Genomic DNA, 15,930 nt, shown 5'->3' with positions numbered 1-15,930 from the left:
CCTCCCTGTAATCATACTCTCTTGGATGCATTGCTGTGTCCTGCATGATACAGAGAATGTGCAAACATAGTAATAACACACACACACACACACATACAGACACAATCAAGGGGATTTATAAAAACCACAGTGACATCGCGGTGGGCAGTGATCTCACCCTCTGCTCAGGGAAACTCCAATGTAGTTTTTATAAATCACCCCCATAAACGTGATGGCTAAAGTCTCAAACTTGACCGTTTCCAAGGATGATGACTGCCCTTTCCCACTGATCTTGATGTATTTCAATTTGCACATTAAAAGAGCTTGAAAAGTAATGGTAAAAGCAACTCGTCTACTTACTATACTGTGCAAAAATGAATGCACGTCAGCGTATAGCTGGTACTTTACCTTATCAATGTGCTAGTAAATAAAGAGGGTACAGTAAATGTGAAGGAGATCTAAGAATAGGTAATATACAATCCAATCATACAATGCTGGACTGTCTTTGTGTTCCAGTAACCAGGTATTCTGATAGATGTTGAGTCTGCCACGCTCTGCAATGTAGACACCATCAGGCAGGTAACAGGAACAAGACGACTGGTGTCTCATTATTAAGCAAATGAGGTGGCACCAGTACTTCTGGGCAAGGACACTGGTTCCCCATTGATGGGGGTAGGATTTATAGAATAAAAAGGTTTAATATTCTAGAAAACCTATTTGCAAATATTCTTAGAAAATTCTGAGTTGAAAAAGTTTTACTTTAGGATATGTCAATAATATTAGATCTGTGGGGACCCAGTAACAATCAATCAGTCATGGCACCCCAGAGAGCATACATATCCTTCATCATTTACCATGCAGAGCTTCATATATTCTGTAACAGCTGTGCCTGGTGCTGCAGCTCTGTGTAGCTCAGTGCCTGGTGCTGCAGCTCTGTGTAGCTCAGTGCCTGGTGCTGCAGTTCTGTGTAGCTCAGTACCTGGTACTGCATCTCTGTGTAGCTCAGTGCCTGGGGCTGCAGCTCTGTGTAGCTCAGTGCCTGGGGCTGCAGCTCTGTGTAGCTCAGTGCCTGGTACTGAAGCTCTGTGTAGCGCAGTGCCTGGGGCTGCAGCTCTGTGTAGCTCAGTGCCAGGGGCTGCAGCTCTGTGTAGCACAATGACTGGTACTGCATCTCTGTGTAGCTCAGTGCCTGGTGCTGCAGTTCTGTGTAACTCAGTACCTGGTACTGCATCTCTATCTCTGTGTAGCTCAGTGACTGATACAGAAGCTCTGTGTAGCGCAGTGCCTGGTGCTGCAGTTCTGTGCAGCTCAATGTCTGACAAGATATAGAATAAACGGGCACCAACCACAATATCAATTTGGGTGGGATCACCTAGTGCATATAAATGGATTGATATGAAAACACATGAAAAGAAGAAAGTATATGCACACAAATAGGGATCACCACAAAGATATGAAAAAAGTATCAATTTTATTAATGGACACAACAAACAGACACTTTGTGGTTAAAAACAATTAAAAAGTCTGAACAACCAGACATTAATAACAAAACAAAGACAATGGGTCATTTTGATAAATAGTTAAATGCTATGGGTCCCAAGACCAACCATACAGTATAATGCCAGGTATCTACTAGTTACCATAACCTAGGGTCTATCAAATCAATTGTTATGACAATCATGACCTTAAATCAAAAAATACCATATTATCAATAACTACTATGGTTACATAGAAATTCTACATATACCATGGACAGAAAATTGAACGCTTATCATGTTGCCAACACAAATAAACATACATTAACAAGTCCCTTTCCCTAGCATGATATCACCTGGTTTCTGAGGATGAACAAGCTACCGGGTAGGTTACATGGGACCCCCAAACCCACGCGTATCGACACAGTGATGTGTCTTTCTAAAGCCTGAGAAAGACACATCACTGTGTCGATACGCGTGGGTTTGGGGGTCCCATGTAACCTACCCGGTAGCTTGTTCATCCTCAGAAACCAGGTGATATCATGCTAGGGAAAGGGACTTGTTAATGTATGTTTATTTGTGTTGGCAACATGATAAGCATTCAATTTTCTGTCCATGGTATATGTAGAATTTCTATGTAACCATAGTAGTTATTGATAATATGGTATTTTTTGATTTAAGGTCATGATTGTCATAACAATTGATTTGATAGACCCTAGGTTATGGTAACTAGTAGATACCTGGCATTATACTGTATGGTTGGTCTTGGGACCCATAGCATTTAACTATTTATCAAAATGACCCATTGTCTTTGTTTTGTTATTAATGTCTGGTTGTTCAGACTTTTTAATTGTTTTTAACCACAAAGTGTCTGTTTGTTGTGTCCATTAATAAAATTGATACTTTTTTCATATCTTTGTGGTGATCCCTATTTGTGTGCATATACTTTCTTCTTTTCATGTGTTTTCAGTTCTGTGTAGCTCAGTACCTGGTACTGCATCTCTGTGTAGCTCAGTGCCTGGTACTGAAGCTCTGTGTAGCGCAGTGCCTGGGGCTGCAGCTCTGTGTAGCACAGTGCCTGGTACTGAAGCTCTGTGTAGCGCAGTGCCTGGTGCTGCAGGTCTGTGTAGCTCAGTACCTGGTACTGCATCTCTGTGTAGCTCAGTGCCTGGTACTGAAGCTCTGTGTAGCTCAGTACCTGGTACTGCATCTCTGTGTAGCTCAGTGACTGATACGGAAGCTCTGTGTAGCGCAGTGCCTGGTGCTGCAGTTCTGTGTAGCTCAGTACCTGGTACTGCAGCTCTGTGTAGCTCAGTGCCTGGTACTGAAGCTCTGTGTAGCGCAGTGCCTGGGGCTGCAGCTCTGTGTAGCGCAGTGCCTGGGGCTGCAGCTCTGTGTAGCTCACTGCCTGGGGCTGCAGCTCTGTGTAGCTCACTGCCTGGGGCTGCAGCTCTGTGTAGCTCACTGCCTGGGGCTGCAGCTCTGTGTAGCTCAGTGCCTGGGGCTGCAGCTCTGTGTAGCTGTCACGGCCCTTGGCCTTGCCGTCATGGCCCCCGGTCCCCCAGTCACGCTCCCCGCCAGGCGTCCCAGTGCGCGCGGCCATACTCACCTCGCCCGGCAGCCGCGCTCCCTCCTCCCCCGGCGTCTCTCTCCGTCCGGCCCACGGCTGGTGACATCACCGCAGGCCTCGCGCATGCGCCGTAGGCCGCGGCCGGCTCTCCACATCTGAGCTGGTCTCCAGCGGTGCCCTGCCCCGATTGCGCCGCCGGACCAATGAGGGCACAGCGGCAGCTATATCAGGCCGCCCTCCCTTAGTGGAGGCGCCTGACCGTTGTTGTTCTTGCAGCACCTTAGGCCCTGTGCTCTCGCCTGGCATCAGGCTCCCTGCCTTAATCTTTGTGTTTCCTTCCAGCTCTGCTCCCTGTGTCCGTGCCTGCTCCAGTCCTGTGTCCGTGCCTGCTCCAGTCCTGTGTCCGTACCTGCTCCAGTTCTGTCTCCGTACCTGTTCCTGTCCTGCTACCTGTCTCCGTACCTGTTCCAGTCCTGCCTACCGGTGTCCGTACCTGCTCCAGTCCTGTGTCCGTACCTGCTTCAGTCCTGTGTCCGTACCGGCTCCAGTCCTGCTGCCTGTCTCCGTGCCTGTTCCAGTCCTGCCTACCGGTGTCCGTACCTGCTCCACTCCTGTGTCCGTGCCTGTTCCAGTCCTGTCTCCGTACCTGCTCCAGCCCTGCCTACCCGAGTCCGTACCTGCTGTCTGTCTCAAGCCTTGCCTACCCGGGCTTCAACCTGCTGTCCTGTTCTAGTCTAGTCTACCGGTGTCTGTTCCAGCCGTCCTTACGCAGTTCTTCTTCCCGTCTGCAGCTCTGTGATCCATTCCGAGCCGCCCCTCTTGGTTCCGGCTACCGTGGCATTCGAACCCCTGGACCTGCGCCAAACGGTCCCTGTATGGGGTCGGCCACACCTGGTTGCTCGTCCGGGGCCCCTCGGTGCCACGGCCCAGAGGGTCCACTCCAGGGAATTCCGCCTTGCCGTGTGCGGTGCTAACAGTAGCTCAGTGCCTGGGGCTGCAGCTCTGTGTAGCTCAGTGCCTGGTACTGAAGCTCTGTGTAGCTCAGTGCCTGGTACTGAAGATCTGTGTAGCTCAGTGCCTGGGGCTGCAGCTCTGTGTAGCACAGTGCCTGGTACTGAAGCTCTGTGTAGCGCAGTGCCTGGTGCTGCAGCTCTGTGTAGCGCAGTGCCTGGTACTGAAGCTCTGTGTAGCGCAGTGCCTGGTGCTGCAGCTCTGTGTAGCTCAGTGCCTGGTACTGAAGCTCTGTGTGGCACAGTGCCTGGTACTGAAGCTCTGTGTAGCGCAGTGCCTGGTGCTGCAGGTCTGTGTAGCTCAGTACCTGGTACTGAAGCTCTGTGTAGCTCAGTGCCTAGTGCTGCAGCTCTGTGTAGCTCAGTGCCTGGTACTGAAGCTCTGTGTAGCTCAGTGCCTGGTACTGAAGCTCTGTGTAGCGCAGTGACTGGTACTGAAGCTCTGTGTAGCGCAGTGCCCGGTGCTGCAGTTCTGTGTAGCACAATGACTGGTACTGCATCTCTGTGTAGTGCAGTGCCTGGTGCTGCAGTTCTGTGTAGCACAATGACTGGTACTGCATCTCTGTGTAGCTCAGTGCCTGGTACTGAAGCTCTGTGTAGCGCAGTGCCTGGTACTGAAGCTCTGTGTAGCTCAGTGCATGGTACTGAAGCTCTGTGTAGCGCAGTGACTGGTACTGAAGCTCTGTGTAGCGCAGTGCCCGGTGCTGCAGTTCTGTGTAGCACAATGACTGGTACTGCATCTCTGTGTAGTGCAGTGCCTGGTGCTGCAGTTCTGTGTAGCTCAGTACCTGGTACTGCATCTCTGTGTAGCTCAGTGCCTGGTACTGAAGCTCTGTGTAGCGCAGTGCCCGGTGCTGCAGTTCTGTGTAGCACAATGACTGGTACTGCATCTCTGTGTAGTGCAGTGCCTGGTGCTGCAGTTCTGTGTAGCACAATGACTGGTACTGCATCTCTGTGTAGCTCAGTGCCTGGTACTGAAGCTCTGTGTAGCGCAGTGCCTGGTACTGAAGCTCTGTGTAGCTCAGTGCATGGTACTGAAGCTCTGTGTAGCGCAGTGACTGGTACTGAAGCTCTGTGTAGCGCAGTGCCCGGTGCTGCAGTTCTGTGTAGCACAATGACTGGTACTGCATCTCTGTGTAGTGCAGTGCCTGGTGCTGCAGTTCTGTGTAGCTCAGTACCTGGTACTGCATCTCTGTGTAGCTCAGTGCCTGGTACTGAAGCTCTGTGTAGCGCAGTGCCCGGTGCTGCAGTTCTGTGTAGCACAATGACTGGTACTGCATCTCTGTGTAGTGCAGTGCCTGGTGCTGCAGTTCTGTGTAGCTCAGTGACTGATACGGAAGCTCTGTGTAGCGCAGTGCCTGGTGCTGCAGTTCTGTGTAGCACAATGACTGGTACTGCATCTCAGTGTAGTGCAGTGCCTGGTGCTGCAGTTCTGTGTAGCTCAGTGACTGATACGGAAGCTCTGTGTAGTGCAGTGCCTGGTGCTGCAGTTCTGTGTAGCACAATGACTGGTACTGCATCTCAGTGTAGTGCAGTGCCTGGTGCTGCAGTTCTGTGTAGCTCAGTGACTGATACGGAAGCTCTGTGTAGTGCAGTGCCTGGTGCTGCAGTTCTGTGTAGCACAATGACTGGTACTGCATCTCTGTGTAGTGCAGTGCCTGGTGCTGCGGTTCTGTGTAGCTCAGTGCCTGGTGCTGCAGTTCTGTGTAGCTCAGTGACTGATACGGAAGCTCTGTGTAGTGCAGTGCCTGGTGCTGCAGTTCTGTGTAGCACAATGACTGGTACTGCATCTCTGTGTAGTGCAGTGTCTGGTGCTGCAGTTCTGTGTAGCTCAGTACCTGGTCCTGCATCGCTGTGTAGCTCAGTGACTGGCACGGAAGCTCTGTGTAGCGCAGTGCCTGGTGCTGCAGCTCTGTGTAGCTCACAACCAAACAATGGAATTCACCTATAATGCCAGAAACAGCAATTATAAAATATACAGAGGTGAGCGTGGTAAACAATGAAGGGAGTGCGGCCGTGGGTGGAGTACTGCAGCCCCTTTGGCCTGCTAATTGTTGAAGGTACCAATAGTCAGACCTTCACAGATGTGATATTCATGACTTATCCTAAGGAATAGTCCAGCACTCTCAAAGTCACAGAAAACTCATTCAGAGCAGAGAAAAGCAATACAAACTCTCACTCTGGGATACTTAGCATGTCAATCTATTACATGCACAGTAAATTGATTTTACTCAGAACTGTCATTACCGTATCATCAGTGAATCATTTTATTACTATTTTAACTATAAAAATACTATAAAAATTTAAATGGGCTGTCTCACAAGCCCACAAACAAGGTACATTTTAATCAATAGAGCTTGGAATATTAATAAATTCCAGAATTGGCGATGTTAAAAAAAAAAAATGTTCCTGTGCTGAGATGTACTGTGCTATTTGCTGCGTCCAATGATGTAGAGCTTCATGGTCGCTCATACACAGAGAAGAAAACATAAGTGAAAATACCAGTGACACAGCAGGTCCTCTCAGCTGCTTGTTTGTGCGAGGGAACATTTTCCCTTTCTGCTTGTTTTATCACAGGAGCGAGTGTTTCTGCCATCTCACAGCGCTGTGAGCTCATTATAAATCAAATCAGTGACATATGAGCTCAGCAGCAACTGTAGCTCCTATGTCAGTTACTTGATTTATGATTGTAACGGGGTCTTCTGTGCTGTAATACCTCTTTACATTACCACCCCGTTTCTCAGGAGGTCCACTCTGCTTTTCCTCACTTCTGAATGAAGGACGCTGTTTCGAAAGGCTTTGTAACATGGGAACATATAAAAGATCACTGCTTCTCCACGTAATTCCAGTGTGACAACATTTTACTCATCGGTCTCAGAATATATATACATACAGAGTGCAGGACAATCAATATGTGGCGTGCCAGTAGATAACAGGCTCAAATTAAGACGCCAGATGTACATTACAATAGCCGTGGGATTTACAAAGGTGGGGGAGGTCAGAAGTGGGATATCTCGTTTACCTCTGCCCAGGGGGGCAGCCGGTCGGTTGCTGCATTAAGGGCATACACTTCACATCACACCTATCGTACATGCATCTTCTATTCGGGGTGCTGGGGAATTCTGTAACAATGATAATCTCACAGGGCTCGTGATATGAAAGAAACACTCATTCCTGTAATAAAACAAACAGGCTGGGAAATTTGTTAACTCACAGAAAGGGATCTAAAAGGTAATGTTTCTCCTTGTGGAGAGTGATTTACCAGGCCTAGCATGTCAGAGTGAGGGGACTTATAAGCCATGCATGCCTCTCTGGGAAAGTTAAATATGCAAATTGCTTCTTCAGAGAAGAGGACTTGAACTCTAGCACCACCTATTGGAAGTAGGAATCATAAAAGTCAATATCAACCCATTAACCCGCCTTGCAATATGACAGGATAAAAGCCAAACCAGAATCTCAATTTGCAGACACTGTGTTGCAGGGTATTGCCCCCCGTCAGTGTAAAGTATCAGATCTGATTTAGCTAGGTGAGAGGTTTGACTGGGATCTAAGGGGTAATGTTTCTCTATGTGGAGAGTGACAAGCCAGGAATGCGTGACTTATAAGTCTCCTCTCTCTGACATGCCAGGTCCTATGCTTTCTCTTCTGACCCAAGAGCTGTGTATGTGCAGCCATGAACTGCATCAGCTCTACATGGTTGGACACAGACATTACACAGCACAAAGTAGCGGCACATTTTTAAGATTACCTAAGCACAGGAATATTTTTTTTTAAACACAACTTTTTGGAAAACTTAACATTCCAAGATCTAGTGATCAAAATGCACTTTGTGGGAAAAGGGTACAGAGGAGACATACTTTTTTTTATGTATAATAATAATAGTTGTCATAATTAACACGCTCCACTACACATGTACACGTGGAAGACATTTTCCACTTCAATATTATATCACTAGCTCAGTTCTAGTCCTTGACATCCAGTTTGAGAATTCAACCAGAACATCCAAACATACAAATTAGAATAATGTGTATAGAATAACAGTGGGTACAAACAGTATAGTGTTCAGAATAATCTAAACTTGAATGGAATAAGAACAACAAACAAACAATCCAACACTCATATGGATAAAATACATTGGTGGAAAGAAAGAGTGAGAGAAAAACACATAGAAAACCATACAGGAATATAAATGGTTACAAGTGCAGAAGCTGTCAAGGAGGTCTTGTATCCCCAGTGTCTATGACTTCGGGGCAGCTATCTTCTGTTTATCCTTCTTAGAGTGGGGGTGTCTTGACTTTTCTGTACTGCCACTCTTCTTAGTGACCCGTCAAACCACAATAGAGTTAATTTCATTTCTTCTGTGTTCTCCAAGATGAGTATACTATAACTCCCAAGTCTTTGTCTTGTGTGCTGGATTACATCCTGTAGTTCTATAAGTCCCAGGTTTATTAGGTAATGAATATTATGGCAGATCTACCATCAGGACTAAGGCAGTGCAGATGGGGATAAGGAGTAGAGGGTTCCACTAATGGATGATACGAAGTAGAAACCTCAGCAGCACAAAAAAAGAAAATGGGACTGTCAGTCTTGCTGCACTGTTATTTATTTTGATCCAGCAAGAGTCAAAACAGATATGGTCCAACCAGGACTTACATCCTGTCGCATTTCTTGTTGCCGACTTTTGCTACACACAGATGTCCTTGACAAAGGCTGTGTTTGGTCGGAACATTGGACCTTATCTGTTTTGACTCCTTGCCAGATCAACATAAATAACACTGCAGCAAGGCCTACAGTCCTGTTTTCTTTTTTGTGGTGCTGAGGTTCCTACTTTGATTAGTCTGGACTACGAGTCCCTTCCTCAAGCACACTGTATTTAAAAGGACAGTTCTCCTTCTTCCACTTTTGGATGATAATCGGTACAGCCTAAGCTTATAACCTCATACTCCTCTGCAGCATGAGTACAAATTCCCATTAGATAGAATGAAGAGTAACAATGGCCGGTGCTTCAAGGACATATTTTGCTTCGTAGTCTGCATTGTTTGCCAAAGTCTTCAGACAAGAACGTATATGTCCAATCCACAATTGTCCTATATAATGCAACCCTGGCACTTCACAACACTAATTGCCTAAATTCGGACGTACATAAATCATAGCCGTAAGAAGAGTTCCAGAAATATAATAAAAAACACCATATTTTTATTTATATTAAAAATAACAACAACAATTAAAATATCAATGAGCACCCAAAATAAGAGAGATATATGCCAAACGTGTTTAATTATCCTGCAGCTAGTACATCACCACTTATAATAATCCCTGACTAAATCCACAATAAAATGCTATATGGCCAATAGTATTTCATCAGAAATGTGGCCCTATAATTCCATATTACATATGTATAATAGAAACAAGTCCACAATATAGCGTTATGTTTATACACTACATTTTAGTAATGGAGTCAAATACTCCATATAGTGCTATAACTCTTTATGTCACATATATAATGAAAAAACGGTCACAATACCAGGGAATGCAAGTTGCGGGTGAAGGCAGCAGAAACACCGGGATGACACGTCTCTCCTCACCCCGACGCGCGTTTCACATCCAGCTTCTTCCGGGGGCGCCATAAGTCATCATAAGTGGTGATGAACTAGCTGCAGGATATTTAAACACGTTTGGTATATATCTCTCTTATTTTGGGTGCTCATTGATATTTTAATTGTTGTTATTTTTATTTTTAATATAAATAAAAAATATGTTTTGTTTTATTATTTTTCTGGAACTCTTCTTTCAGCTATGATTTATGTAAGTCCGAATTTAGGCAAATAAGAACGTATATGTGACTACTATTGCGCCACTGGAGAGAGAGGGCTGAGCCATAGCTGGTCTCTATCTATTTGCCATTCGGTGTTGACAACTACCACTGTAGGCTATGCAGAATCTACCAGACATGGCTAGCACGGACCAGCAAATGTCCAGAGAGGGGTCCAAGCATTACTCTTAAGGTCAGTGTTTTCATTTATTCTCTATAAACTACTCGTTGATGGAGAGTGGTAATGCATTGTAAACCTGAATGAGCTGGAGATAAAGCTGAACTTGCTCCTTAAGGCTAATGGCTGTTTATAGAGATGCAAAAACACTCATCTTGCTAAAGCTATTTCTGGAAATCTGTCATCGAAATATAAACCCGATTCTTCATATAAAGACAACATTCAATAATAAACACCAAGAAGTTACCAAGACAAGCGTTACTTCCCGAGTCACCCAATCTTGACCACTTAGGAGGAACATCTAGGGGAACGTTCCAAAGCTAAGAAAAGATTGCAGAGTCAATCAACGAATAGCAAAAGCCATTATCTTATCTTGGCTACAATATCATGAAAGTTAAAGAAGCCTTCAGGCCAGAAAGCTTTAACAGTAATAATTCTCCACATCAGCTGGATCTTTGCAAACAACCAGTACTGTACTTTCTAGACCTGCAGGCATGGCATCTCACCCTGCCGACCAGAACTCTAATCTGTAGCTATGATTGATAATGACCAACAGGATGGTTGCCAATAAGTGGTTATCTTTCTCCTAGAGGAGAACCAATTTGCATACTTTTTTCCAAGGGAGCAAGGAAAAGCAGCACCATCCAAGGACATCATTTGTGAAAACTGGTGCAGATGATTAGTGGATCTTTTGCTCACGGCACAAAATTGCAAGAGAATAGGAAAAGGAATCTTTAGAATATCAGCCATGTTTCCTGTATTCACCTTTTTATCATCTCACCATCGACCAAATTTTCACTTTCTTGGAGGGTTTCAAGCTCATGGGGTTTGTTTGTTTTTTACAATCGGTTCCTATTCACTTCCATTTACGTTCTCCTGCTGTTTCTTTTGTCGACTTCTGAGATTTTAGAATTATTTTTGCTTTTTTCTTCAGCTCTCAGTATTACGTCATCTTGGTAGATCTTGGTTAACATTTGGGTCTTCACTTGATCCCAATAATCATTTCTTTGCTTTATTGGAACAGAGTCATCTTTAGTTTGTTTGTTTTTTTCATATAAACTGATTGTTGACTTTTACTTTTAATTAATATTTGACTAATCCACTCCCCCCAACTAATAAATCTTGTATTAAATTGAGTAGATCAAGTGACTCACCAGGCAGCCGGATCATACTCTGCCCAGATTCTCACATATTCATCTAGGTGATGTGGACCCAAAATGGAGGAATCACGGGTTAAATATTCAAAGTTATCCATGATGACAGCGACAAACAGGTTTAACATCTGCAGAGGGAGAACAACTATGACCACATGTGTCCACAAATCAACAATACCGCTACAAAAGTGTGTGACTATATCCTCCAACATGCTCCTGTGCAATATACATACATGTATACCTACCCTCTACTCTTGTGCCACACTCTAAGACCGGGAAAATATTTTGTTTTGTGTTTTTTTTTATCACACAAGTGTTCTAGCTATATCTTGGGAATACTCTCACAATGAGTTTCCATCCACTACAAAAGATCTGATTCTGGTGCAATATTGCTGTATAAACCCAACAGAAAAGTGAAATAAATTTCTTCGGAATTGCTGCAGATTTCAGACAAAAAACCCACACTAATTTATAGTAAAAATATATACTATACAGGAGATTGTATGTATATATATATACATACAGTATAGTGGACAAATCTGCACAAACTTTATAGCATGCTGTGGATTTCCTAATTTTCAGAACACGTAGTTACTGTGGAATCCACCCCGAAATGTAAAAGGGGATTTTTCTGTGGATTGGTTACTTCAACAGTATTTCAACTGTCTCGATAAAGCTTTAAAGCGCAGTTTCATGTTGAATGAAATGACGCAAACAGCAAATTCCCAATTTATATTTGTTACAATCTGCAAAGATAATAGAACAGATGCCAGAGAAGTCACTGGGGGCTGTAAAATTGCATCTCTGGATCTATTTACTATGTGTGTACATTTTTTTTCCCCAAAAAAAATTTACCAGCCAGGAGGACGCAGCACCTGGCCGAACACCTGACAGAGCACCCTATGGAAACCTACAGTGAACAATATGGTGCCGTGCAGTTTGCACTTTCACGTGGAGGCCGACGTGTGATCATTCTATTAGAGCTACTGCGAATTGTAAGAACTCTTATATGATATTTATGCCTCCATCCAATCACTTCATGAACATTTTATAAACATATTATCAACAGTCTCAGAGCTGCGACACCCACCAGGAATGAGCAGAGGAAGATGAAAGACACAAAGTAGAAATACGCAAACTCGCTCCCACAGTCCTTCTCCTTTATTCCCGACTGACTGTCGCATGGCTTCCCACCCAAACATGACAGCATGATATCATGCCATGCTTCACCAGTGGCGCTCCTGTGGGAAGGAAGGCGCACAGCAGTGTTAGAATATTATAATACTGATGTTTTGTTATTGTCCTGGGATCATCTAGTGTTAGTTACATAGGTAAAATGAAAATCACAGGAAATTATACTCTTAAGTAATACCCTATTATAGGTCACGATAGTAGGAGATAATATCACAGATAATGACTAGATAAGAAGAAATCTTACCGAAAAAGTAACATGAGAGCTTGGAAAAATGTACGAAAGTTATTGTGCTCTGTTATAGCCGTATCATCATCTTCCTCATCCAGGGCTATGTTACCAAAGACCTGCAAAGAGAGAGGGAGTGTGGCAGAAAGATGGAAAGGATCAGACATGGCTTAACATGTATTGACATGACCCTCAGTCTCAACACTTTGGCAGCCGCTAACAGGTTTTCCTCCACTCCAGGATTGCACTGTATTTAGCTCCATTCATCTTAATATCAACTCTGACCTGCTGAAGAAAAGACTCCTCACAGCATGATGCAGCCACCATGTTTTATGGTGGGGATGGTGTTTTCAGGGTTAGTTTTTCACCACACATGACATTTTGTACTACACCCAAAAAGTTCTACATTAGTCTCATCTGAACAGAGCACCTTCTTCAAAATGCCATGTAAGGGTTACAGAAAGCCTGTGGAAGAAGGTGCTCTGGTCAGATGAGACCAAACTAGAACTTTTTGGGGTAAATGCAAAACACTATGTGTGGCAGAAATCTAACACTGCACATCAGTTTGAAAACACAATCCCCCATCGTCAAACATGGTGGTGGCAGCATCTGACAGTAATATCGGAGACAACCTGGGAGACCGCACCATTTTGCTTTATATTTGTGTATTTATACTTGGAGTCAGACAAGAGGACACCGTAATAGAGCTGCAGACCACACTGATTCTAGCACTGACCTGCATGCCGATGATGGCGTAAATGAAGAAGAGCATAGCGATCAGCAGGCAGACGTAGGGCAGCGCCTGTAGAGAGGAAGAAAGGATGTAGATAAGAAGCAGACAAATATCAAAAGTGAATTTTTATAAATTGGGAAACCCATATCAAACAGATCTGCCTGAAGTACAAATAACAAATCACGCTTTTTAGACAGATTTTGACTCCCTTAGTGTAGGCGGCCATTGGTCACAAATTTAACCCTTATGATGACAGCACAATATATATATACACTCACTGGCCACTTTATTAGGTACACCATGCTAGTAAGGGGTTGGACCCCCTTTTGCCTTCAGAACTGCCTCAATTCTTCGTGGCAGAGATTCAACAAGGTGCTGGAAGCATTCCTCAGAGATTTTGGACCATATTGACATGATGGCATCACACAGTTGGCGCAGATTTGTCGGCTGCACATCCCTGATGCGAATCTCCCGTTCCACCACATCCCAAAGATGCTCTATTGGATTGAGATCTGGTGACTGAGGAGGCCATTTGAGTACAGTAAACTCATTGTCATGTTCAAGAAACCAATCTGAGATGATTCGAGCTTTATGACATGGCGCATTATCCTGCTGAAAGTAGCCATCAGATGTTGGGTACATTGTGGTCATAAAGGGATGGACATGGTCAGCAACAATACTCAGGTAGGCTGTGGCGTTGCAACGATGCTCAATTGGTACCAAGGGGCCCAAAGAGTGCCCAGAAAAAATTCCCCACACCATGACACCACCACCACCAGCCTGAACCGTTGATACAAGGCAGGATGGATCCATGCTTTCATGTTGTTTACGCCAAATTCTGACCCTACCATCCGAATGTCGCAGCAGAAATCGAGACTCATCAGACCAGGCAACGTTTTTCCAATCTTCTACTGTCCAATTTCGATGAGCTTGTGCAAATTGTAGCCTCAGTTTCCTGTTCTTAGCTGAGAGGAGTGGTACCCAGTGTGGTCTTCTGCTGCTGTAGCCCATCTGCCTCAAAGTTCGACGCACTGTGCGTTCAGAGATGCTCTTCTGCCTACCTTGGTTGTAACGGGTGGCAATTTGAGTCACTGTTGCCTTTCTATCAGCTCGAACCAGTCTGCCCATTCTCCTCTGACCTCTGGCATCAACATGGCATTTCCGGCCACAGAACTGCCGCTCACTGGATTTTTTTTCTTTTTCGGACCATTCTCTGTAAACCCTAGAGATGGTTGTGCGTGAAAATCCCAGTAGATCAGCAGTTTCTGAAATTCTCAGACCAGCCCTTCTGGCACCAACAATCATGCCACATTCAAAGGCACTCAAATCACCTTTCTTCCCCATACTGATGCTCGGTTTGAACTGCAGGAGATTGTCTTGACCATGTCTACATGCCTAAATGCACTGAGTTGCCGCCATGTGATTGGCTGATTAGAAATTAAGTCTTAACACACAGTTGGACAGGTGTACCTAATAAAGTGGCCAGTGAGTGTGTATATATATATATATATATATTTATACACGCATACCTTGAAAGATTGGACGAAGGTCCACAGAAGGATACGAATAGTATAGCCTTGCCGCAGAAGCTTAATGAGACGGGCAGCTCGGAACAAACGCAGAAAACTCAAGTTGATAAAGTTGTCCTATAAAGTGAAAACGGGGAGGGAAAGTGGAGACCAGTAAATACAGGCTTATGGGCATTAATTACTTCTTGAGCAGCGAAATAAATAAATAAAATTATTATAGGGGAAAAATGGTTGGAAACTTAGCTGCAAATATTGATGACAGGGTAGATTTCTAAAAACTACCACCTTCTGTCAACCAATTCGATTACAGACATTTTTCAAGAGAAAGCAGCAGCTTGATTGGTTGTTCTGGGAAACTCTTCCCATTTGCACTAGTTTTTATAAGTCTTAAAACCCCACGTCCTCCAGGAATAGAGAAGAGATACGTTCTAGGTGGAGCCCGGTCAGTCAGACAAGTAACCAAAATAATATAATGAAAATATCATGAAATTACAATAATTTTATTTATTTGTTTCTGATTGATTTTTTTTTTTTTTTTTTTAAGCATTTGAAACCAGTGAACGTTACGTTAACACTTGGGGCCCGTTTAAAGTCAGGAAAAAGGGTGCAAAGTGAGGAGACACTGTGGGTCTCAGGTATGAAGACTAATGCAAAGTGTAGCGGTGAGCTGGGTGTTAGCCACAGCAACCAATCAGACTCCACTCGTGAATTTTTGGATATGAAATGGTTAGATTTGATTGGCTACTATGGGCAACTCCGCCACCTTATTGTTTACACTAGCATTCATACTCGTGAACCAGCAGGAGCCCTCTTGACTCCTTCATCCCAACCAGCAGTTATGTGTTTTCCATTGGAGAAACAAGAGTCAAACCAAATGCACTGTATTTGGAAACAAGCAGCCATTTTACGTTAGGAGTGTTTGGCGCATGCAGAGCTTGGACTCCTCCACTCCTCTCACCAAAATGTGGACTAAAGTGGTCATTGAAGTGGGAAGAGGAATGCGCATTATTGGTTATGAGTCTCCTACACTCAGACATGGAACGGATCCCCAATACACAGGGCCACATGTA

General features: G+C 44.4%; 1 protein-coding gene across 6 annotated transcripts in view; it reads right to left on the bottom strand.

The window, feature by feature from the left end:
* CACNA1A (calcium voltage-gated channel subunit alpha1 A) overlaps positions 1-15,930 on the bottom strand; it is a 469,601-nt gene that overhangs the window by 118,388 nt on the left and 335,283 nt on the right. For all 6 annotated transcript variants that reach the window (XM_073587384.1, XM_073587383.1, XM_073587379.1 and 3 more), the window contains exons 32-36: positions 14,861-14,977; positions 13,335-13,400; positions 12,617-12,717; positions 12,269-12,419; positions 11,179-11,306 (exon numbers count right to left, since the gene is read on the bottom strand). In XM_073587384.1, coding sequence (XP_073443485.1) covers positions 11,179-11,306; positions 12,269-12,419; positions 12,617-12,717; positions 13,335-13,400; positions 14,861-14,977 — 563 coding nt within the window. The remainder of the gene's footprint in view (positions 1-11,178; positions 11,307-12,268; positions 12,420-12,616; positions 12,718-13,334; positions 13,401-14,860; positions 14,978-15,930) is intronic.

This window comes from Dendrobates tinctorius, unplaced genomic scaffold, assembly GCF_039654945.1.
Source record: "Dendrobates tinctorius isolate UK_male_01 unplaced genomic scaffold, ASM3965494v1 ptg000099l, whole genome shotgun sequence".
Classification (NCBI taxonomy): domain Eukaryota; kingdom Metazoa; phylum Chordata; class Amphibia; order Anura; family Dendrobatidae; genus Dendrobates; species Dendrobates tinctorius.
The sequence above is the reverse complement of the archived record's forward strand: the minus strand, read 5'-3'. Positions and strand labels throughout refer to the sequence as shown.